The 20,538-nt window shown below is 46.3% G+C and overlaps 4 protein-coding genes across 5 annotated transcripts; 3 read left to right on the plus strand and 1 right to left on the minus strand.

Moving 5' to 3' along the window:
- Positions 1 to 372: 372 nt before the first annotated feature.
- On the minus strand, positions 373 to 4,175 carry dbt (dihydrolipoamide branched chain transacylase E2). The gene is made up of 11 exons (XM_058072709.2): positions 4,055 to 4,175; positions 3,401 to 3,551; positions 3,231 to 3,306; positions 2,946 to 3,127; positions 2,742 to 2,869; positions 2,421 to 2,667; positions 2,176 to 2,342; positions 1,475 to 1,552; positions 1,195 to 1,386; positions 1,055 to 1,126; positions 373 to 993 (listed from the first exon to the last, which is right to left on the minus strand). Exons 1-11 carry the CDS (start codon positions 4,094 to 4,096, stop codon positions 826 to 828), a joined length of 1,503 nt encoding a protein of 500 aa, XP_057928692.2. The 5' UTR covers positions 4,097 to 4,175; the 3' UTR covers positions 373 to 825.
- Positions 4,176 to 4,888: 713 nt separating this feature from the next.
- rtca (RNA 3'-terminal phosphate cyclase) lies at positions 4,889 to 8,218 on the plus strand. Its single transcript, XM_058072711.2, has 11 exons — positions 4,889 to 5,095; positions 5,223 to 5,323; positions 5,710 to 5,853; positions 5,931 to 6,054; positions 6,136 to 6,194; positions 6,266 to 6,407; positions 6,472 to 6,593; positions 6,843 to 6,901; positions 7,019 to 7,113; positions 7,183 to 7,287; positions 8,022 to 8,218. Exons 1-11 carry the CDS (start codon positions 5,051 to 5,053, stop codon positions 8,115 to 8,117), a joined length of 1,092 nt encoding a protein of 363 aa, XP_057928694.2. The 5' UTR covers positions 4,889 to 5,050; the 3' UTR covers positions 8,118 to 8,218.
- Positions 8,219 to 9,632: 1,414 nt separating this feature from the next.
- cdc14ab (cell division cycle 14Ab) lies at positions 9,633 to 14,796 on the plus strand. 2 transcript variants are annotated; one of them, XM_078790137.1, is made up of 16 exons: positions 9,633 to 10,035; positions 10,322 to 10,412; positions 10,486 to 10,561; positions 10,827 to 10,919; positions 11,085 to 11,164; positions 11,537 to 11,603; positions 11,740 to 11,802; positions 11,878 to 11,965; positions 12,055 to 12,285; positions 12,377 to 12,515; positions 12,601 to 12,775; positions 12,864 to 12,961; positions 13,034 to 13,081; positions 13,154 to 13,279; positions 13,442 to 13,700; positions 13,907 to 14,796. In XM_078790137.1, exons 1-16 carry the CDS (start codon positions 9,954 to 9,956, stop codon positions 13,934 to 13,936), a joined length of 1,746 nt encoding a protein of 581 aa, XP_078646263.1. In that variant the 5' UTR covers positions 9,633 to 9,953; the 3' UTR covers positions 13,937 to 14,796. The 2 variants fall into 2 exon arrangements, with proteins under 2 accessions (XP_078646263.1, XP_057928690.2); XM_058072707.2 differs by lacking the exon at positions 13,442 to 13,700 and having other exon boundaries at positions 9,635 to 10,035.
- Positions 14,797 to 15,365: 569 nt separating this feature from the next.
- Positions 15,366 to 20,086, plus strand: vcam1b (vascular cell adhesion molecule 1b). Its single transcript, XM_058072705.2, has 10 exons — positions 15,366 to 15,564; positions 15,643 to 15,942; positions 16,551 to 16,856; positions 16,918 to 17,181; positions 17,251 to 17,517; positions 17,588 to 17,866; positions 18,625 to 18,927; positions 19,006 to 19,272; positions 19,363 to 19,623; positions 19,691 to 20,086. The coding sequence occupies exons 1-10, from the start codon at positions 15,525 to 15,527 to the stop codon at positions 19,849 to 19,851; spliced, it is 2,448 nt and encodes an 815-aa protein (XP_057928688.2). The 5' UTR covers positions 15,366 to 15,524; the 3' UTR covers positions 19,852 to 20,086.
- The last annotated feature ends 452 nt before the right edge of the window (positions 20,087 to 20,538 follow it).

Below are 20,538 nucleotides of genomic sequence, written 5' to 3' on the forward strand. Positions count from 1 at the left end.
TACAGTAGATAGAACCAAGGTGTCGTGGTCGCGGTTAGCATAGCGGTATACAGCATAGTGGTTAAAGTAGTACTTGGCAGTATTTTACTATGTAGTGGTTAATGTGCCAAACGTAGTACGTATTAGTATACAGCAGTAGTAAATGACCATAGTAGGGATTATTATTTTCCAGAATTACGATCCTCACCTCTTGTTGCCTGTGTTCTGCAACTGAAATTTGACCTCAGACCTGCTGGATAAATTTAGCTGAGGTGACGTTACCTCTGATTGACTTGCAGTTGTGTCAGTGTTCCAGCAGATGGAGACAGAGCACAGCTGAGTCGTTACTAGTAGTATAACTATGAGGTGGGCTTCAGTGACAGACAGATCAAATAATAGCGATTAGATTTTATTTTCCCCTAAGAAACCAATAGGATTGACAAAGAAACAAAGAAAAACACACAAAAGAAAGTCATCAAACGCCACTGGAAAGGTTCTGAAACTGGTCAAAAATACAGAATAAATGTGTACTACATGGGGCAGAAGACCACCAGCGTGATGATGATGATGATGAGGTGGTAACAGCAAAGGTTCAATAACGTTCATCATTATCTTCATCTTTAAAATGTACAAAAGCTCAGAGGTGGGAGTCGTGTGGCTACATCTATGGTACTGTGCTTGATGGTCATGTGATCCAAGTCTCAGACCTGCAGTGGTGGATCATGTGATCACAGCCCTCTTGGAAACCACCTCAAACAAGAGCTAGCCTCTTCAGCTCAGCACCCCACCCAAAGGCCGCAAAAGAGAATGAAGATCTGCCGCAGGAAAAGGGCAGAGGTCCGGGCTTTATTTGAGGTCCAGTAGCATGCTAGCCGGGTTCTGCAGATAGTCCCTCCACATGTTGGAGAAGCGACACATGGTTGCACCGTCGATGATGCGATGATCCGCAGACCAGCTGACATTCATAATGTGAGCGCGAATCACATGACCGGCGGCATCGAAGCGTGGGAGAATCTGAAGAAAAACAAAGAGGAAGTAACGACACCACACAGCGTGGACGACAAGACGGACACACCTGAATTTTCCCCAGAGCTCCGATGGCAACCTCTGGAGGAAGAATCACCGGTTTGGCGTACGTCCCTCCAATCTATCCCAAACACACGCCATGTCAGTATGTGAACATCCTAAGCACCATGAGGTGCCATCAGAACTCACCGATCCAATGTTGGACAAGCTGAAGGTTCCTCCGCTCAGGTCAGTCGTTCCCAACTGACCGGCAGCACCAAGCGCCTGGAGGCGGTTGACTTCCTGCGCAATGTCAAAGACACTGAGAAGCTGCACGTTCTTCACATTGGGAACCAGCAGGCCCAGGCTGGTATCCATGGCGACGCCAATGTTATGAGACGCCTGACACACAGAACACAATGTGCTAAAAAACCTTCTCTTGGACAGAGTAGCGCTAACTAACACTAGCTTAAATACCACACTGCCTCACCTTGTATGTGATGTTCTGGCAGCCCTCGTCCAATGAGGAGTTGAGGATGGGAAAGTGGGCAAGGCTGAGGGAGGCGGCCTGAGCCAATGAGAGGACAATGTTAATATTTTCATGTTAAATCGTCTAATCTTCCCTGGCGAAGAAGGCACAGCAGCGCCTGCACTTCCTGCGGCGAATGAGAAGACTCTCTCTCCCCTCTACTGTCCTAACCACCTTCTACAGAGGGACCATCGAGAGCCTGCTGACCGACTGCATCTGGGAGCTGCAGGGTCTCAGACTGGATGTCGCTGCAGAGAAGATCATCGGGACCCCGCTACCTCTCATTCAAGACATAGCAGACGGCCACTGCCTAAACAGGGCCCACCGGATCCTCTCTGACCCCCTCACCCCCAGCATGGACTGTACTCCAGTCTGGCATCTGGCAGAAGGTCAGTCAAAGTCAGAAACAATGACTTCCCCCTGGCCATTAGACTGCTCAATGGCAAATAACCCCAAGGACCCACCCCATGGAAAATATCTTGGTTTGTTGTTTTTTTTAGTCATATAGACTACTTTTTCATTTTTAAACTGCTCCACAATTCTATCTCTGCTGTAATCCAAAAGCCTAGAAAAACATTCTGTTGCCAAAATTTCACTGCTGTGTTTTTTTGTGCAATGACAATAGGGGAAGTCTAAATCAAGCTGAAGAAGAACTCGGCTACCTTGATGAAGAAGGGCATGTAGCTCAGTTTGACGCCTCGACCTTCAGCAACAGCCTTAAGCTCCGTCCTGAGGGCCGCCAAGCGGCTCACGTCCACCTCTTCACAGTAACCAAAATGAGGAATCTTGAGAGCCGCCGTCATAGTTTTCATCATGGCTTTGTGGAAGCCTGGAGAGCAAACAGACTCATGAGCTATGCTAAGATTAGCATCTTAGCCTTGGTTTGTCTCTGGGCTGTCAGGTTGACCTTTGAGGGGCTCAGTAACATCTTTGCCAGTGAAGACAGGTTTGGACGTGGCGGGCTGGGCCTTGAGGGCTGCTGAAGTCCTTGCGGGCCCGGCAGGAGCAATGGGAGGAGTAGGAGATGGAGTCTGGATTTCCTGAAATGGGGTCGGGGGTAAGATGGCTCCTGTTTGCTTGGCCAGAAAGTTGAGTATGTCTTCCTTCAGGATGCGTCCGTCTCTTCCTGTCCCCACCACTTCACTGAGCTTTATCTGAGAGGTCAAAAGTCAAACCTACAACACTCTGAACACTAGGAGAGCACGAGGAAGACTGGGAAGAGACTTGCATTGTTCTCCATGGCGAGGCGTCTAACAGCAGGTGTGGCCTGGGTCTTGTGACCTTTGATCTCCTGGTGGGTGTGTTCCTCTCGAGCCATGGCAGGCGTCTCCACCACATCTTCTTCCTGGATCACGTCTGGACAAGCACAGGCAGTTATGGTGGAGGTCAGAAGCTCTTTTTTATGGACAACGTGATATGTTCTGGTCCACACCTGAACTGGACTCGGTCTCAATGTCCACTAGAGGTTTGCCCACCAGGGCGATGGCGTCTGTGTCATAGTACAGTTTTCTAATGACGCCATCGTAACGACTGGTGATGGTGACAGAAGCCTTGTCACTCTGGACCTCACAGATGCTGTCAAACTGAGACACTTTGTCTCCCTCCTTGACGTACCTGCAAGCACGCCCAGTGTCTATGAGCAACCACAGGAGAGCAAGCAGCAAGCAGCACTAAAGAGCTTCAGGAAGTCGTGTGTTGGTGTCACTGTGAAACGTACCACTCCTTCACCGTCACCTCCATGATTCCCTCACCAATGTCCGACAATTTGAACTGGATGATGGGTCCTCGACCCGCTGTATGACACAACCATAAGTCGTCACTGAAATCATCATCAATGTGAAAATGGAGCAAGCTTTCGTGCCATTGTGTCATTTGTGTCATACTGACCTGCTGACATGTGTAGCATCCGGCTCGACATCTGGAAGCTTCTATTGCACATTGGGACCTTCCTGTTGAGTGCGGTGGGAAGAAAGGCGATACAGGTGTGGCCACGCACATTGTGGGCACGTAAACATTGCTGGCGGTACTGCTGGATCAGCTGACAGAACATCACACAGAATTCAACACTATTCATAAGATGAGTGTATTTCCACCTTGTCTCATTCCCATAGTGATCAGTGGCACAACAAAGTAGCGCTGTGTTTTATTTGTATTGTGAAGTAATACTGTGCATGCATGTCATTATAAAGTCATACATTTGTTTGAATTGTTGTTAATCTTACTGATGTACATCAAGTCATTCATGACTGAACCTCGTTGCCATGGTAATGTTTTTTTTTTCAATTGTGGAAAGTCATGAGCCATAACTGATGTTGACGAGTTATCAACTGGTGAGCAACTTTCCACTGTGCTAGGCTAACTGCAAGTGCTCAAGGTTCTGGGAATGGCTCGTTGTTGTGGTGCCAGCCTGTTAGCATGAGCATATCAGAAAAGTTAATGCAGCTAACAAGTTGTAATGAGCTGCGGCGTGACGTGGGAGGACGTCACGACGACCGCGTCCAGCAACATTTGAAGGTTCTATCATTAAAAGCAATTTCTCACCAGTCTGAACACCGCAGAGGAGCCTCTTGTCATAGCCGCCATTTTTCTTCCCTGTCGTCACTGCTGCACGCCCCGCCAGCAGCCAATCAGCTTGCAGTGACATCGTGCAGCTCGGCTGCAGCAAGGAATAGCATTATGAACTGAAGTTGACTTTATTTAAGTTTAACTTTATTGTTAAACTTAACCTAATAATAATGAATAATACAAAGAGTCAAATAATATTTGCTTCAACTCTTAGTAATTTTTATGATACAGTAAATGTTGAATTCAGTCTTTGTGCCTGTATATAATGACAAATGAGCACAAACTAGCATATAGACAATAGCCTCACTGTTTGAGTGGATATCTGCTTGATAAATAAAGTAGTGTACAATTTCAATATTGCTCGTCATAAATCGAGCACAAATAGTTGATAGCTCTAATAGGGATTAAATTTGGAGACCTGGACACTGAATTTATTCTTTTTAAGTTTGGTAGGACAGATTTGTATTTAATAAAGATTTGTACTATTTCATTCTGATAATTTCGTTATCTTGAGCAAAAAAAAATATTAGACAGTATATTTCCCATGTATTCGTATTACTCCAAACCATGCATCAAATCAATAAATTCAGGTTTGTGTCAAATAGCACAAAAATTGTTTCACATAAATAATGAGGCAATCGTCCCAAACCTTTATTTTATAATATTTACCTATTTGCCAGGGCCCCTGACCAATAGCACTTATCATAAATACATCGATGATCGGTAAAAGTCGATCTCACTCGTACATGATCAGTATCGGAATCGGCATCATAAAACCCTGATCGGAGCTTCTTTTTGTTGTTTACTTTACTTTGAAAGGCACCGGAAAAAGTTGTACTTGTTCCGCTTCCGATGACACAGGGAAGTTGCAGAGAAGAAGTGTTTAAAAACAACAACAAAGCGCAGCCCGTGGCTGCTAGTCAGTGAAAAACATAAAATAAATTACAATAATATTACAAATTACTTTTGAAGATGGAATCGTCAATAGTAGAGCTGGACGGCAGCGTGATGGAGGGTGTGAGTAGTGCATCATATTTTCACGAGCGTGTGCCTTGTTTCCTTCTGCTAATTTGCTAATCGGCTAGCAGCCGGCTCCAAACTAACCGTGTGACGCTATTGTCTCCCCGGTGTTGGTTCTTCCCAGGGCGGACAGATACTGAGAGTGTCGGCGGCCCTCAGCTGCATCACCGGCTCTTCCATTAAAGTCTCAAAAATCCGAGCCGGTAGAAGCACACCGGGACTCAGGTGAACTAGCAGCGCAGGCTAGCAGGCTAACGTTAGCCTATTGATTGTAGCTACTGCCCACAGGTTGAAACTGTGAGAATATGCTCACAAACACCAGCACACTTGTTCAAAACGCCGTGTACAGTTAAATGCAACTAGTTGAATTATATAATCAATTTGATAAAGATTTTTCTTTCTGTTAACAACCGACATACTCCGTTCATCAAAAATGCGGTGACTTCACTGGTATCGCCATACTCTCTGACAGTGTGACATATTATTTGTAGGTTTACATTTTTATAATACCCTTTGTATTATTTCAATGGCCAATAGCAAATTGTGTGCATTTTCTCAGACTATTCTGCACTGAAGTGTGTGTGTGTGTATGTGTGTGTGTGTTCATTCAGGCCTCAGCATCTGAGTGGACTGCAGCTTGTATCAGACTTGTGTTCTGGCGTCCTGCAGGGCGGCACTATCGGCTCCACCGACATCAGTCTGACTCCAGGAAAGATTCTTTCTGGAAGTTACACGGCAGACACACACACGGCAGGGTGACTTTCAGCATCAATACTGCTAATGTATTAGCATGTGTGTTCTATGTACTCACCCACATGTGTGTACGTGTCAGGAGCGTGTGTCTGCTGTTGCAGGTTGTTCTGCCGTGCGCTCTGTACACTGACGCTGCATCACAGTTCTGCCTTAGAGGAGGAACCAACGCAGAGATGGCTCCACAAATCGACTACACTGTGAAGGTACTCTTCATCTTTGGGTGGGTGGTCATTCATGTTGAATATACACATATGTGATTTAATGTTGATTGTTTTCCTCTTCAGGTTTTCAAACCCATTGTGGAAAAGTTTGGTGTCCATTTTGACTGTGACATCAGAATGAGGTGTGCGTGAATTACTATGAGCGTGTTTGTGTTGGTGATGATTTTTATTTATTTTTTACTGTGTGTGTCAGAGGCTTCTACCCAAAAGGAGGGGGCGAGGTCACAGTATCTGTGAGTCCAGTCAAAGAGTTGCAGGCCATCACCATGTTGGACAGAGGCAATATCACCAAGATTCATGGCAGAGCGTTTGTCGCCGGCGTGCTGCCATTCAAGGTACACGTGACACAAGCCAACACAGTGCCCGAGCGGTTATGTGACTGCTGTGTTTTGTCTTCAGCTGGCCAAAGACATGTCTACCGCTGCAGTCCGTACAATTAGAAAAGAAATCAAAGAGCTGTACATCAACATTCAGGCACTGCAGGAGAAAGACAAGGCTTGTGGCAATGGCAATGGCATCATGTAAGCTCCTCCCTCTTTGTGTATTCTCTTCTCTTTGTTTATCTAATAGTGTATCTCATTAATACTAATTCATTTGTTTGATTTCATTAAAAAAAACTTGTGGGGGTCAAAAAATGGCCCCTTTGCCGGACATTGAGGGTTCTGCTATCACATAGTGTACATACGTCCAGTGAACGTGCTAAGTGTTATTGACTGGTGATTTGACTTTGAAACCACTCTGTAAAAATGTGTGTGCCTGTGTGTTTCCAGAATCATAGCAGAATCATCTACAGGATGTTTGTTTGCGGGGTCAGCTCTGGGCAAGAAGGGTGAGAGACTGGCCTCCACCGGCAGCATGAACACAAACCTGAAAGATGTGGATATTTCGACACATACTTTGTCAAAGTGCCCCCTTGTGTCTTAACAAGGATGTGTATATGTTTCAGGTGTCTATGCAGACAAAGTTGGCATTGAGGCTGCAGAGATGTTGCTTCGGAACATCCGGCACAACGGCTGCGTGGATGAGTTCCTTCAGGACCAGGTGAGTGGTCGGGACACCAGAAACCAGGCGCGGGGGGTACATGCTAAGTCAGTCTCTTCTGTTTGTCAGCTCATCATCTTCATGGCACTGGCAAAAGGAACATCTAGGATTCGAACGGGCGCCGTGACGCTCCACACGCAGACGGCCATCCATGTTGCGGAGCAGCTGACACAGGTGAGGTCATGTGATCTCTCATAATAAACGTTGAATCTGGCCTTGAGGGGTGAATGCATGACATTATTCTACCAGTGTACAAGTTCCCAAGTGAGTATGGTGTTTACAGAGCAAAATTAAGTTTTTCATGAATTTATGGAACCGCATTTGTACTCATGACACGTCATAACAGGGAACCATGTAAACAGAGGACAACCTGTAATAAATAGGATTGTTGGAGGTCTGTTATGTACCATTCACAATTATGTTAAAGGGAAATTGTTTTGCTTTTTCCACTTTTCTAACCTATAAATGTAGTTAGAATGCTGTATTCTTGTGTTAAATGATGCCAAAGTTTCAGATAATTTGTTTTGTGAGTTTGAAAGTGAGCCCTAAAAGACGTTTGGGATGGCTCATAATGCTCAATAATGTTTGAAAAGGCATGGTAAAACCGGTCCTTTGTGACATCACAGAGGGGCGGACTTCCTTATATGGGTCACAGTTAGGAAGCACTTTGGGCATGTCACCAACCACAGTGGAGTGGGCATCCCCGGAGGCGGGTGGAATAAATTATAGCAGACAGTTTTGGCAGAAAGCACAAATCAAAGGAAATAAAGCTGGAATAGGTGCAGATTCTGTAAAATCAAAAAAAAAAAAGTTTTCTGTGCAGGTTACTATGTGTAGCTGCTTTAAATGCACTGTGTGCCCCTTGATGGCTTGTTGCAGCATGATCATGTCCACTTTTTCCCCCCCAGGCCAAGTTCAGAATAACAAAATGTGAGGATGAAGTGAACAACACCACCTACATCATTGAGTGTCAGGGGTCAGGGGTTAGCAACCCCAATCTGTAAACACACAATATTCAGGAAGTGCTCCAACATGGCCGAACGTCTCAGGTTTTTTTGTTTGTTTGACAGCTGTAATGATCAAAAATAAATGGGAATAAACATTGTTTGGCTGTGCTGTTGAGTGTGAAAGTTTAGTTTGAGCTTCTGAACAGACATTTGTCAACTCCTCTATTATTGACATGTCAGATGTTTTTACCACCTGTGAACCTCTGGAATGTTTTAATGAAGGTGACATCATAGATTTGAACATGATGATCAGAGCCTGCAGACAGGCATAGGCTGGGCGTGCCAACAGGCAAACCATGCATTTGCCTGGGGCCCCTGCTTTTAGAGGGCCCCTGACAGACGGGCGCCCCAAGTGCTAATACATGTACTGCATAGAAACGACAACAATGGCCATTTACGATGCAATTATGTAACGACAACATAGCAAAGTAATCTGCGTCAATCAGCGCGAGCCGTGAGGTTTGTTTATTCATCGACCAGGGGGGCCCCATGCATTTCTTGCTTTGAGCCCCCAAGGATCCTTGGCCCGCCACTGCAGACATGTCACATGTTGTTGTTTGGTTTCTGTGATGTGTTGATGACCCCATGACCGTGCCAAGTCACCTGTGTCAAGTGGGCCGATGTTGGATGCAGGTCCTGCCTGCCTGGCTGAAACCTGAGCAGGATGGAAACTCACGCCTCCATCCCCTGTGGAACCAGCAGGAACCTGAGCTAGATCACCTGACACCCCACCACCATTAGCAATACTCCATTCATCCGTCAGCCCTGCAGAATGACAGCTGTCCGGAGGATGCATCAAGACAAGCCACGAGCTCTCCAGCCATCACCTCTGGGACATGGACCAGGACCAAGCACAAACTGCGTGTGGATTTCTCTCGTTGCAGGTGAGTGTGGCGTCATCACTGATATAAACTGCTCATCATTAGTCACGCCTTATTGCTCACACTGTGACGTCACTCGTGACTGACTTGGACAAACTCTCTTGTCGACCTCCGAAAAACAGCAGAGCTGTGACGTAGCTGTTGGCAAACCAATACAAGTGTATTGCTTGCACTCACTATTATTCACAAACCCCTTTTTATCCTAAAACTGGAAAGCAGCTCCGAAGGATTGGTGAAAAGTAAAGGAAACCGAAAACCTTGCATAGATATGCTCCTAAATTATATGTTAATATTAAAACAATGAAGAAGAGGACACAAAATGATGACGTGAGGTCATTTTAACTGGTACAACTTTTAGGTCTACGCAACACTTCGTCGATTGGAAATACTTGAAAAATCCTGCAGTACTGAGACCGCTTCGGTGAAACTACCACGGTCTAAATTGAATAGCAAACCAATGAACTCTTTGGCAGAGCAGAAAGAAGAAAATTAATAAATAAAGTTAAAGTCGTTGTCTCTCGATTGTGATTAGAAAACGGGGTTTTGCTTTGGCCCAGTGACAGTGAAGGCAACACAGTGTGTTCTGTTTGCTGATTGGCTGCAGTTGCCGTGAAGGCCCTCCGTCGCCAAGGAAACGTGTCTTGAGGAGGGACTTACTCAATCAGTGCTTCAGACTGTTGTTAATCCGGTCGAGTGGCGAATGTGCTAACATGCTAACTCGGGATTACTTGACGGTGAATCATTGCGATTGAAGTGAAATTTCGGTGAAATTGACGCAGGAAAACCTCAGAAACATTACCAGAGAGGAGCGTGTGCGCACGGGCAGCGGACGCAAAACGTGATGGGAAGTTGAGGAGAAAGTTTGCAACTTGTTGACGGCTTCCAGCTAGCTGTGCTGTTAGCCTGCCGGTGGCTGATCGACAAGTTGAGAGTCCAGGATTTAGACGGATCCATGACCCACTCCCCGGTTCTGTCCGCCTTGTTCGGCATGACGGACGAGTCCGAACCGCTGGGAGCCGCTGAGTTGATCAAAGGTAAAACAACAAAGCATAAACAAAGTAGCATTTGCACCACGTGACTTTAGGCGGAAATAAATTGTTGACGTAATTAAAACTTGAATGACTTGTCAGTGAATGAATCAAGTTAAACAGGAGGTTGTGAGATTAAGGGCCGAATTTTCAATTTAGTGTTCAAATGTTTAAATACCAGTCAGCTCGTCACCATAGCAACCGTGTGTGTATCCATGAAACACTGAAGAATGTTAATGTCCTGTCAAGTGGTGCCTCCTGAACGGATCAAACATCTGCAAATATGTTTCAGAGCGTCTGTATTTTGCTACACTACGAAGCAAACCCAAAAGCACAGCCAACACTCACTACTTTTGCACAGATGATGAGTTTGTCTACGAAAAGTAAGTCTTCTGCTTCACATTCAGTCTGGCTTTTATTGTGAAGAGAATAACCGACTTCCTGTTGTGTGGGCAGTTTCTATGCAGACTTCGGTCCTCTCAACTTGGCTATGTTGTATCGATACTGCTGCAAACTGAACAAGAAGCTCAAGGTGAGTTCCTCATGTCACCACCCTGAGCTGGAATGTCTACAATGCACCTGAAGGGTGATGCCGTCACTAACACAATGCGCACACACACACACAGTGTCACATACAAACTCGTACGCACATGTACATAAATCATGCTACAAAACCGGGACAATCATAACATTTTAAAGTTGTTCTGTGATGAAGGCATACTTGTCACTAACACTTCTCTCCAATCTCCATCAACCTTACAGATTTTTAATTTCTTTTTCTTGTGTTCTGTATGTAGTCCTTCACGTTGACCAGGAAACGAATTGTTCACTACACCAGTTTTGACCAGAGGAAGAGGTCCAATGCTGCCGTGCTCATTGGAGGATACGCTGTGAGTCCCCTGATAGCCCCCCCAACCACAATACAAGGAAATTTGGTCTCTTAGCTTAGCATAGCATAGTACAAACAGCTATTTCAGCTAGGACTGTTAGCTGAGCACTGAAGACTGATTGCAATGTGTTGGTGTCTCACCTGAACCAATGAATGTGTGTGTCAGGTGATCTACTTGAAGAAAACTCCAGAAGAAGCTTACAGAGCTCTGGTCTCTGGATCCAACGCGTCCTACCTTCCCTTCAGGTGAGTCCAGACTCCATCCTCTATTTGGTGCTATTTCTTTCCACTTTGTGCAGGTTTCACCAAAAGAATAATGGAATATATTATGGTGTGTGTGTGTGTGTGTGTGTGTGTGTGTGTAAGAACACGTGTGTGTGTGTGTGTGTGTGTATAAGAGATAAAGGCCTTGCTGTGGTTGGCATTATGTAACGGCAGGGTTAAACAGCTGATGGATTTAGTGTTCCTGTGAGGCCACGCCCACATTGTGCTGCTTTCACTGACACTCTTGACAAATTAAACATACTCTTAGCATTTGACAATAGATGAATGCGACCATAGATCACTGGGCAGAGCCATTTTTTGTGTGTGTGACAGTTATTGATGTGTTTTTTGCAGGGATGCGTCATTTGGCAACTGCACCTTCAACCTGAACGTTCTCGACTGTCTGCAGGGCATTCGGAAGGTGAGCTGTCATTCACGTGTTGCTCATTGGTATAATACGTTTTATCTGCAATAATCTGGAGGACAATTATCGTCCAGCAAAGCCTACTCATTGGTTGCTTTTACAGCCACTCAAAGTCAGTCGTGTGTGTTTTTAGGCTCTCCAACACGGATTCTTCGACTTTGAGACGTTTGATGTGGACGAGTATGAACATTACGAGGTGCAAACTACATCTCCATCATGCGTGTGTCCACCCTTTCTGATGTGGGATATTCATAACTTCCTTTTCATACAGCGGGTTGAGAATGGGGACCTTAACTGGATTGTTCCAGGCAAACTTCTGGCCTTTAGCGGACCACATCCCAAGAGCAAAATAGAGAACGGTGAGCACATCAATGCACACACGCCACACACAGACACTCACAATGCTATCCTTTCAAATTGTCTTCTTGTGGTTCCTCGGCCCCCTTAGGTTACCCTCTCCACGCCCCTGAGGCCTACTTCCCCTACTTCAGGAAGCACAACGTGAGCGCCGTTGTGCGTCTCAATAAGAAGATCTATGATGCCAAGCGATTCACAAACGCTGGCTTTGACCACTATGACCTCTTCTTTCTGGACGGGAGCACACCCAGTGACATGATCACACGCCGCTTCCTATCCCTATGTGATGGTGCGCTTGGCGCCATGGCGGTTCATTGCAAAGGTGAGGCCATCCTCTCCGTGTATCCCCTTGTCTCCGTCTCAGCGTCAGACTGCATCTAATCTGATGCTCCACCTACTCTCCATCTTGATAGCTGGTCTGGGAAGGACGGGCACTCTGATTGGCTGTTACCTCATGAAGCATTACCGCTTCACTGCACCTGAAGCCATCGCATGGATCAGGATCTGCAGACCCGGATCTGTGATTGGACCGCAGCAACACTACCTGGAAGAGTGAGTTTTGTTCATCATTCTATTTGGCTCCTGCGGTCAGCTGTCAAAGGTCCATCTGACTAACTGGACTGGACATTGTTGACAGGAAACAGGCATGGCTATGGTTGCTGGGAGACAACCAGCGGGCCCAGAAGTCCAAGACGGAGGAGAGGACGGTGCCTCACCTTATCGCCAGTATGGATGACCTCACCTTAAACACCACAAATTCCGCCCACAACAGTAGCATCCAACCTTCATCTAGCTCTGACTGCTTGCTGGAGGTATGCTTACACGCGTACACACACACACACACACACACACAAATGCAGGTTTACTTCCATTTCATGTTGTTGTGTCATCGTGATCCAGAGCAACGTGACAGAGCGCTCCGCTCTAACTCAGGGAGACAAATTGAGAGCCCTAAAGAGCCGACGACCCCCCCGTCCATCCACGACTGGAGCCTTGAGGTACCAGAAGTACAAGCAGAATGAGGCTTTGCTCCGGGGGTGGAGCTAATGGTGTGTCTGTCTGTGTTTCAGAGTGGAGCAGGTGAAGAACCACAGCAGGTCAACATCACAACCTCTCAGGTGAGCAAACATCACAAGTGTCCTCCACATGTGTGCTCCACACGTGCACTGATGGTTGGCGTCTCTCCCCAGACTGACCATGGGTGGAGATCAGAGCTCCACCTCCCCGCTGAAATCCTTCAAGTTCCCAACATCCTCTGTTGCTGCTGCTGCAGCCAAGAGGATTGGTCGAAGTCCGTCATCGTCATCCAGCATGAGGTCAGACACTTCCTGTTTAGCTTTTTTTTGTCCTCTGAGGTACAGCAACCCTTTTCATTGGCTGCTGCCGTCACATGACTCATTAGTTTAGACCAGTTAGTATGTGTGTGTGTGTGTGTGTGTGTGTGTGTGTGTGTGTGTGCACGTGTGCCCGTGAGCCAGCTCTCGATTGGCCAGCTCGCTAGGTGACGTGTACGCTGCACATGCGGAGGAGGACAGGAAGATGTATGCTTCTCTTCCTACCCCCTCCTCCTCCCTCTCCTCTCTGGCCCCGCCCTCCCTGTGTAGTTATGGTAACGGCCCTCACGGTACACTACATGAGGTCCACAGCGGTATGCTGGCAGGCTCAGCAGCATCCCCTTCCCTGTCGTACGGCGCTCTAACTGCTCCATCGGGACGCTACTTGAGCCGCTCCATTCCCGTAAGTCAGCTAGCCCGCCCTTTTGTGCATATTAGTACATTCTGCTGTGACATCACCAGCATGCAGCCGCCACTGTGTGTGTGTGTGTGTATAAGATGGTGGGGCTTGCTGTGTTGTTCATTGTTAGCAAAATAGCTAACGGTGTGCTCATAGGGTCAGAAACCATCAAACACAATCTGACTTTGTTTTGTTTTTTTTACTTGCAGTCCCTTCAATCTGACTATGTCCAGTTCTAGAAGATCCCACGTGCCCTAAACACACCTCCTTCATGATTACCCACAAGGCCCTGCTGTTGCTGCTATACTTCTCACAAAGACTGAAGTTGTTTGTAAAAGATTTATTTAGATACAATTTTTTTATTTTTATTTTAAAGACTCTTTGATGGAACAGTGACTGTGGTCATGGTTACAGTGTTCACTGCATGATTGGCAGAGAGACATTTTATGGGCTGCTTTTTCTTCTTTTTATGCTTTGAACTCAGTGCTTCTGGAATGGGATAAGCAGTTTTGAGAAGATGACTAATCACAATATCCTCTCAGCACACACACACACCCACACACACACACACACAGATGATTTTAGCATTGTGCTAACTTTTAGCCTTAGGAGGAATAGTTAGCCTCTAACCGCTCTTAAAAGTTGAACTTGATTTTAACAAAGTTTGTCTAATGAAAAGCGCTGATGATGCCGGAGCTTTGATGAAGGTCATTAACGGATCACATGATGGATTCGGTCTTCTACCTCCTCAGTTTTGGTTTTTAAGAGCAATGTTGGGCACTTTCAAAATAAGAGCTGCTGGGACCAAATCACAGTGTTGGTGTGAAAACAGAACTCACACAATGTTTTAAGTTAAGGTGAAGTAACAACATGATGATGATGAAGAGGATGAGGATAACGACGTGTGCCATAAAGGAGAGTTGAGTTGTTTTTATGAAATGAGCAAAAAAGTAAGAACTTCCTGTTTATCTTCAGTGTAAAGATTTTAACTATCTATCACATGGCTTTTATTTGGAAGCTTTCAGGAAGCTTTTATTTTTTCAACTTTGAAAAGATGTTTATTTTCTTGCCACTGGGGAAAATAAATTATTTTTGTTGACTCGCTTGTCTCATGTCATGTGATCGACAGCCACTCTCATCCTTCACTATGATCTATTACTGTATTCTTTACATTATCTCTCCAATGCCATCTTTTTTAAAGTCATCAATGTATGCTATCCAACCATTATTGTATCCTGGAAGTAATCTTGTATGTCCTAAACTGCCTGGAAGCTGTCTATTTACTAGTACTTAATTACTTATTTACATTAGTACTCCCAACATAATCAATTTATCTTAAGGTAATCTGTATCCTAAAATATTCAATTGATACTATCCAACCATTATAGTATCCTAAAGTAATCCCTTACTGTGTCCACACTGCATGACTCATCAAAGCGATGAGAACCAATCAAAAGTTGAGTCTGTCAATCAGTGATGAGTTCTCAATCAATGACAGGTCAAAAGGTCACTTCAGTGTAAAGTACAAACAAGTCAGTTGATGTCATGTATGAAAATAGGTCATAGCTGGACCTACAGTGACTTCGTGTAAAGTAAAAACCTCAAGGAACATGGTAACAATAACATTATTTACTGAAAGGCTTAATGTGCAGTGCCTCTATGGAGCAACAGGGGGCAATGTAGGCTGCAGTTTCAGATTAGAAGAGGCGTGAGATCTTTCACTTTGGCTCATTTGTGCTGCAAGGCTCAAACAACCACACAAAAGGCTCAGCTCATCTGTGCTTGCTTCACTCCTCATTTCTTCATTGATTGATTGGTGTCAAGCTAATGAAAATGTTTCCTGGTTCCATCTGCTTTTTGCTCTCAGGTGAGATTTTTCCTTGACATTGTTGTCATGCGGAGTCAATGAGTATAGATGTATTGTTGTTGTTGTTTACCTACACAGGCATGATGATGTCATGGCGGTGCATTCAGGGTATTCAGGTGGACATTTTCCCCAAAAGGCCGCTCTTCAAATTAGGTGAGCGGCATCAGCTGCTCTGCTCCATCCAAGATTGTCCCATCATGCCCAGCGTCTCATGGACACTGCTCGGTGACCGGCCGCTGACGGCCACCGTTGACACCCGCCAGACGCAGTCTGTGGTGACCTTTGACCCTGTGGGGATGGAACATGAAGGAACGCTGCTGTGTAAAGTCACATGTGGACTCCAACACAAACTCAGTAAAGCTAATGTGCACGTTTATGGTCAGTATTTTGGTTTGTCTTTTTATTTTTTTTACTCTGATATACTCCACGTGTAATTTATATGGTTGTAGCATGTGGCTAACATGGATGTAGCATGTAAACATGGACTTAACATGTTGTTAAGTACGGAACTGATATGGACTTAGCATGTCTGTAACATTACCTTAACAGGTAACTTACATTAGCTAGGCATGTAGCTAACATTAGCTTTGCTTGTGGCTAAAATGGACTTAACATTTCGTGTATGCGTGTAAATAACATGGGCTTGGCATGTAACTGACATTAGCATGTGGCTAACATAGATTTAGCATATAACTAACATGAACTTAACATGTCGGTGAGGGTGTAACTAACATGGACTTACCATTTAGTTAATGTTAGCTTAGGAGGTAAATAATATTAGCTTAGTATGCAACTAATATGGACTTAGTGTGTGGCAAACATGGACGTAGCATGTAACCAGCATGGACTTAATATGTGGCCTAAATGGACTTAGCATGTGACAAACATACCGACCATCCTAGCACATACACTTACATACATACACTACAGCTTGTTGTTAACATGGACTTAGTATGTAGCACAGTCACATTATTGTCTGTCTGCAGCCTTCCCATCAGACCCAGTCATCAAAGGTCACGACCTTGTCAGACTGGGGGAGGAGTCCACGCTCACCTGTCAGGTGTCTGACCTTTATCCCGCTGAGCTGATCACGCTGGATTGGCTGCGAGGAGGCATGGTGCTGCACAGTATTGTGGGAGATGCTGGTGCTACTTCAGTCCAATCCACTTACCGCTTCACCCCACTGAGGGCGGAGTCAGGCTCCCGCTTCACCTGCAGGGCCACGCTGGATCTACCCGAGCTGCCCCCACTCAACAGGACCAGAGAATCCACCGTCATCCTCAACCTGCTGTGTGAGTCGGCAAACATGTCCCAATCACACGACAGGCTTATAAACTTGTCTTTGCTCCTCAGACGCTCCGGTCATCACGGCAATAACGGATCCAGGGGCAGTGATGGCCGGCTCCGCCCTTGTGCTTACATGTTTGGTGGAGGGCAACCCGCAGCCACTCATCACATGGACCTTCAGGGGAGCGGGTGGTCGCCCATCACTCATTAGGGGTGGAGGTCCCAAACTGGTCATACCTGCGGTGAACGCGTCTCAGGCGGGTCGCTATGACTGTGAGGCTGAGAACTCGGAGGGGAAGCAGAGTACTGCTGTTGAGGTTAAAGTTCACGGTGAGAGAGTCACATATTAGCCTGCGAGTCAACAGCTGTTACAAGCTCAGGTGTTTGCCCCTCCCACAGCTCCGCCCACCAACACTTCCATCTCAGTGAGTCCAGGCGAGGAGGTTCTGGAAGGTCAGCGGGTGACATTTACATGCCGCTCAGATGGCGCGCCGCCCACCAGGCTGGTGCTGAAGAGAGAAGGGGTGGAGCTTGAGAGGTCAGACTCCACCTTCCTGCTGACCTTCAGTCTCGCCTCTGTGCAGCTAGAAGACTCCGCCTACTACCAGTGTGAAGCTTCCAACCAGTTTGGATCTCAACTGGTTACCAGCGCCATCACTGTCAGAGGTTAGAGGTCAGTCAAAGCCATAAAGTCTTAGATGGATTCTTGTGGTTCTGATGGTCTTCGTCCTCTCAGCACATCCTCTGCAGGTTCAGGTCAGTCCTCGGTCATCCACGGTGGAAGCCACTTCAGGTCTATTCTTGACCTGCCGTGCTTCTGGATGCTTAAGCACACTTGTGCTCACCTGGAGGAAAGCCCACCAGGATGGGACCGTCCTACAGAGGACGCAGCGACAGGACGGACTGTCCCGCCTCCATCTGCGTGGCCTGGACCTCCTGGACCGCGGCAGGTACATCTGCGAGGCTCGCTGTGACAACGTCAGCAGAGCTGTCGGGGCCGAGGTCTACGTCTACTGTGAGTCAGAACCTTCACTTCCTGTCACGTTACCCAAGAACTAAGAACCCAAGCACTCTCTTGGTTGACAGATCTTTTTTTAATGTTTTTCATGACAACTTCTTAGGAGGGAAACAGTTCAGATGATGAGGCTCAAGCTGATTGGCTCTTCGGGGTCATGTGGCCATTGAACTATTTGGATTTTCCCTTGAGACCAACATGTTATTTCTGCTGGGGTCAGAGGTCAAATCTGAGTTATTTTGCTAGTGCTGCATAGAAGGAGGAGGGGTCACAGCCATACAGGAAGTCTCTCTCACACACACACACACCACACACACACATAAACAAAATACCAAGAATCTCCAAAACAATCTGTCTGCTTTGTGGTACAGTGATGAGACTCAGTGAGAGAGTTCATTAGAAGGTCCATGAGATGGTCTATAATGGCAAGTTGGGTCCATGATAAGAATAACCATGAAGAGATGGTCCTTGAGAAGTTCCATGATAAGGTCCATGATCAGAGGGTCCATAACAAGAGGATCCATGATGGGAAAGTCCATGATAAGAATGTCCAGAAGAGGGTCTATAATTAGGGGGTCCATGATGAGTAGAAGAGGGTCTGTGATGAAGAGTGTTAATGATGAAAGGGTCCATGTTAAGAAGGTCCATGATGCGAACATCAATGAGAGGGTCTATGATGAGAGTGTCATTGAGACATGAGACATGACATTGTGTTTCTCTGAAACGTCAAGAACATCACTTTCTTTTTTGTTTTGCAGCCCTTCCGTCCGACCCAATTCTGAAGGATTCTGGTGCCATCCTGATGGGCCAGGAGGCGTGGCTTCAGTGTGATGTCATGAATGTGTTTCCAGCCAATCAGCTGAGGCTCTCGTGGTTGTCTGGCAACACCACCCTGCTGGCGCAGTCATTTGGCTCCTCCCCTTCCTTCCAGAACATCTCGGCAGTCCTGCGCCACCGGGTTATGGATGAGCGGCGGGTGGTGAGCTGTGTGGCCGATCTGCTGACAGAGGATGGAGACGTGTGGCGGTCCAGAAGGACAAGCTTGCCTCTACAGGTCCACTGTCAGTATAAAATGTTTCAAAGGTTAAGACTTTTATTATGAAAGGAACTTGAATTAAATCTCACCCACTGTGTCTCAGACCCTCCCAGAAGAACGTCCATCTTTGTGAGTCCAGGCCAGGAGGTTCTGGAAGGTCAGCAGGTGACTGTCACCTGCCGCTCAGATGGAGCTCCACCCACCAGACTGGTGCTGAAGAGAGAAGGGGTGGAGCTTCAGAGATCAGACTCCGCCTCCTCGCTGTCCTACAGCTTCTCTTCTGTCCAGCTGGAAGATTCTGCCCACTACCAGTGTGAAGCCTCCAATGAGTTTGGATCTCAACTGGTCACCAGCACCGTCACTGTCAGAGGTCAGAGGTCATGGAATTAAAAAGATGACATCATATTGTATGAAAGTGTATGCAAATGGTAACTCGCTAAGGTGCCGTGTTGCGGTGCAGCCCCCCCCAGGAACACCACTGTCCTGGTGCTGCCGTCCTCAGTGGTGGTGGAAGGTCAAAACGTCACCGTGTGCTGCCGGGCCGTCAGCTTCCCGCCATCAGCCATCCTTCTGAAGAAACTGGCTGATGGGACAGAGCGCTGCTCTGCTAATGGAACCTTCCTATTGCTCAATGTGACGACCCGCGACTCAGGCCTGTATCAGGTCAACGTGACCAACGACTTGGGCTACCAGGTCCAAGTTTTCAGTCTCAGCGTGAGAGGTCAGACTTGTCTTCTGGAATCATTCCTTATGATTATGTTTACACTTGAACCCTTTTTTTTTAATAGAACGAAGCAAAAAGACGGCACCCACTCTCACCGCTGTCCTTATCCCAGCAATGATCGTCACTGTCGCATTGGCCGGTGCCGTTCTGGTCCTCGACTTCTTGAGAAGATCCAAAAAGAAGGGCTTCTACCAACTGAGCCAATCTGCACCCCCCTCATCCTGAAGATCACCTCCAGGTTCCCCAAGATGTGACCTTTGACAGGACTTATGGTGTGGTCACCTGGTGACTGTGACCCATGAGAAGAAGCGCTGAGGTGCTGGTGACCTCCACTAAGATCCATGTAATCTATGTGATCATTTTGTTGACATGATTCTTCTTGTGTTTTAATGACAAAAAAGGTCACCACTGATTCACATTCACACCGTGTGCTGTTTCCATGGCAACCAGCTGATGAGCTTTATGTGGAAGACAAAAAAAAACACTCAATGAAGTCTCCTCTGATTGGTTGTCGGAACAGGGCCGAAGAAGATGATGGCTGTTAAGCTAATATAAATTAGCATCTCTTTTCCCAGTCTGCATGCTAAGTATGTCCCCATGGTAACAGCTTGTATGCTGGTGCCAACATGTTTTGTGGCTGTGTGTGTGTGATAAAAGTGATATATGTTCTCCATCTGGTGTTTTTAAGTCTCAGCAACCACTGACCTCTGTGTGCTGTTTAACAATCATTGTGCTGTGTCTCAGCATTTTAATCAGCTACTTCCTGCCCAGAATACCAAGACAGGGACTTGTTTGTTCAGTCAGCACTACAAAGTGGACTCACTCAGCACCTTCTCATCTGGATTTGGTCCAGAATGCTGTTGAATGCTGAACCAGAACCAGAATTAATGTACCCTAAAATAGATTATGGTG

Source organism: Doryrhamphus excisus, linkage group LG4 (assembly GCF_037039965.1).
Source record: "Doryrhamphus excisus strain RoL-2023G ecotype Guam linkage group LG4, RoL_Dexc_Guam_v1.1, whole genome shotgun sequence".
Classification (NCBI taxonomy): domain Eukaryota; kingdom Metazoa; phylum Chordata; class Actinopteri; order Syngnathiformes; family Syngnathidae; genus Doryrhamphus; species Doryrhamphus excisus.

What these genes read in the sequence shown, in the direction of transcription:
- cdc14ab (XM_078790137.1), top strand. Translation starts at nt 9,954, where the DNA reads ATGACCCACTCCCCGGTTCTGTCCGCCTTGTTCGGCATGACGGACGAG. An exon ending in ACGAGTATGAACATTACGAG is followed by an intron (nt 11,803 to 11,877) that starts GTGCAAACTACA and finishes CTTTTCATACAG; the next exon opens with CGGGTTGAGAATGGGGACCT. An exon ending in TCCACGACTGGAGCCTTGAG is followed by an intron (nt 12,962 to 13,033) that starts GTACCAGAAGTA and finishes TCTGTGTTTCAG; the next exon opens with AGTGGAGCAGGTGAAGAACC.
- dbt (XM_058072709.2), bottom strand. Translation starts at nt 4,096, where the DNA reads ATGGCGGCTATGACAAGAGGCTCCTCTGCGGTGTTCAGACTG. An exon ending in GATGCTACACATGTCAGCAG is followed by an intron (nt 3,307 to 3,400) that starts GTCAGTATGACA and finishes TGTGTCATACAG; the next exon opens with CGGGTCGAGGACCCATCATC. An exon ending in ACATGCCCTTCTTCATCAAG is followed by an intron (nt 1,553 to 2,175) that starts GTAGCCGAGTTC and finishes TCATTGGCTCAG; the next exon opens with GCCGCCTCCCTCAGCCTTGC.
- vcam1b (XM_058072705.2), top strand. Translation starts at nt 15,525, where the DNA reads ATGAAAATGTTTCCTGGTTCCATCTGCTTTTTGCTCTCAG. An exon ending in CGTCATCCTCAACCTGCTGT is followed by an intron (nt 16,857 to 16,917) that starts GTGAGTCGGCAA and finishes TTTGCTCCTCAG; the next exon opens with ACGCTCCGGTCATCACGGCA. An exon ending in CAGCACCGTCACTGTCAGAG is followed by an intron (nt 19,273 to 19,362) that starts GTCAGAGGTCAT and finishes GTTGCGGTGCAG; the next exon opens with CCCCCCCCAGGAACACCACT.
- rtca (XM_058072711.2), top strand. Translation starts at nt 5,051, where the DNA reads ATGGAATCGTCAATAGTAGAGCTGGACGGCAGCGTGATGGAGGGT. An exon ending in GCAGACACACACACGGCAGG is followed by an intron (nt 5,854 to 5,930) that starts GTGACTTTCAGC and finishes TGTACGTGTCAG; the next exon opens with GAGCGTGTGTCTGCTGTTGC. An exon ending in CCGGCGTGCTGCCATTCAAG is followed by an intron (nt 6,408 to 6,471) that starts GTACACGTGACA and finishes TTTTGTCTTCAG; the next exon opens with CTGGCCAAAGACATGTCTAC.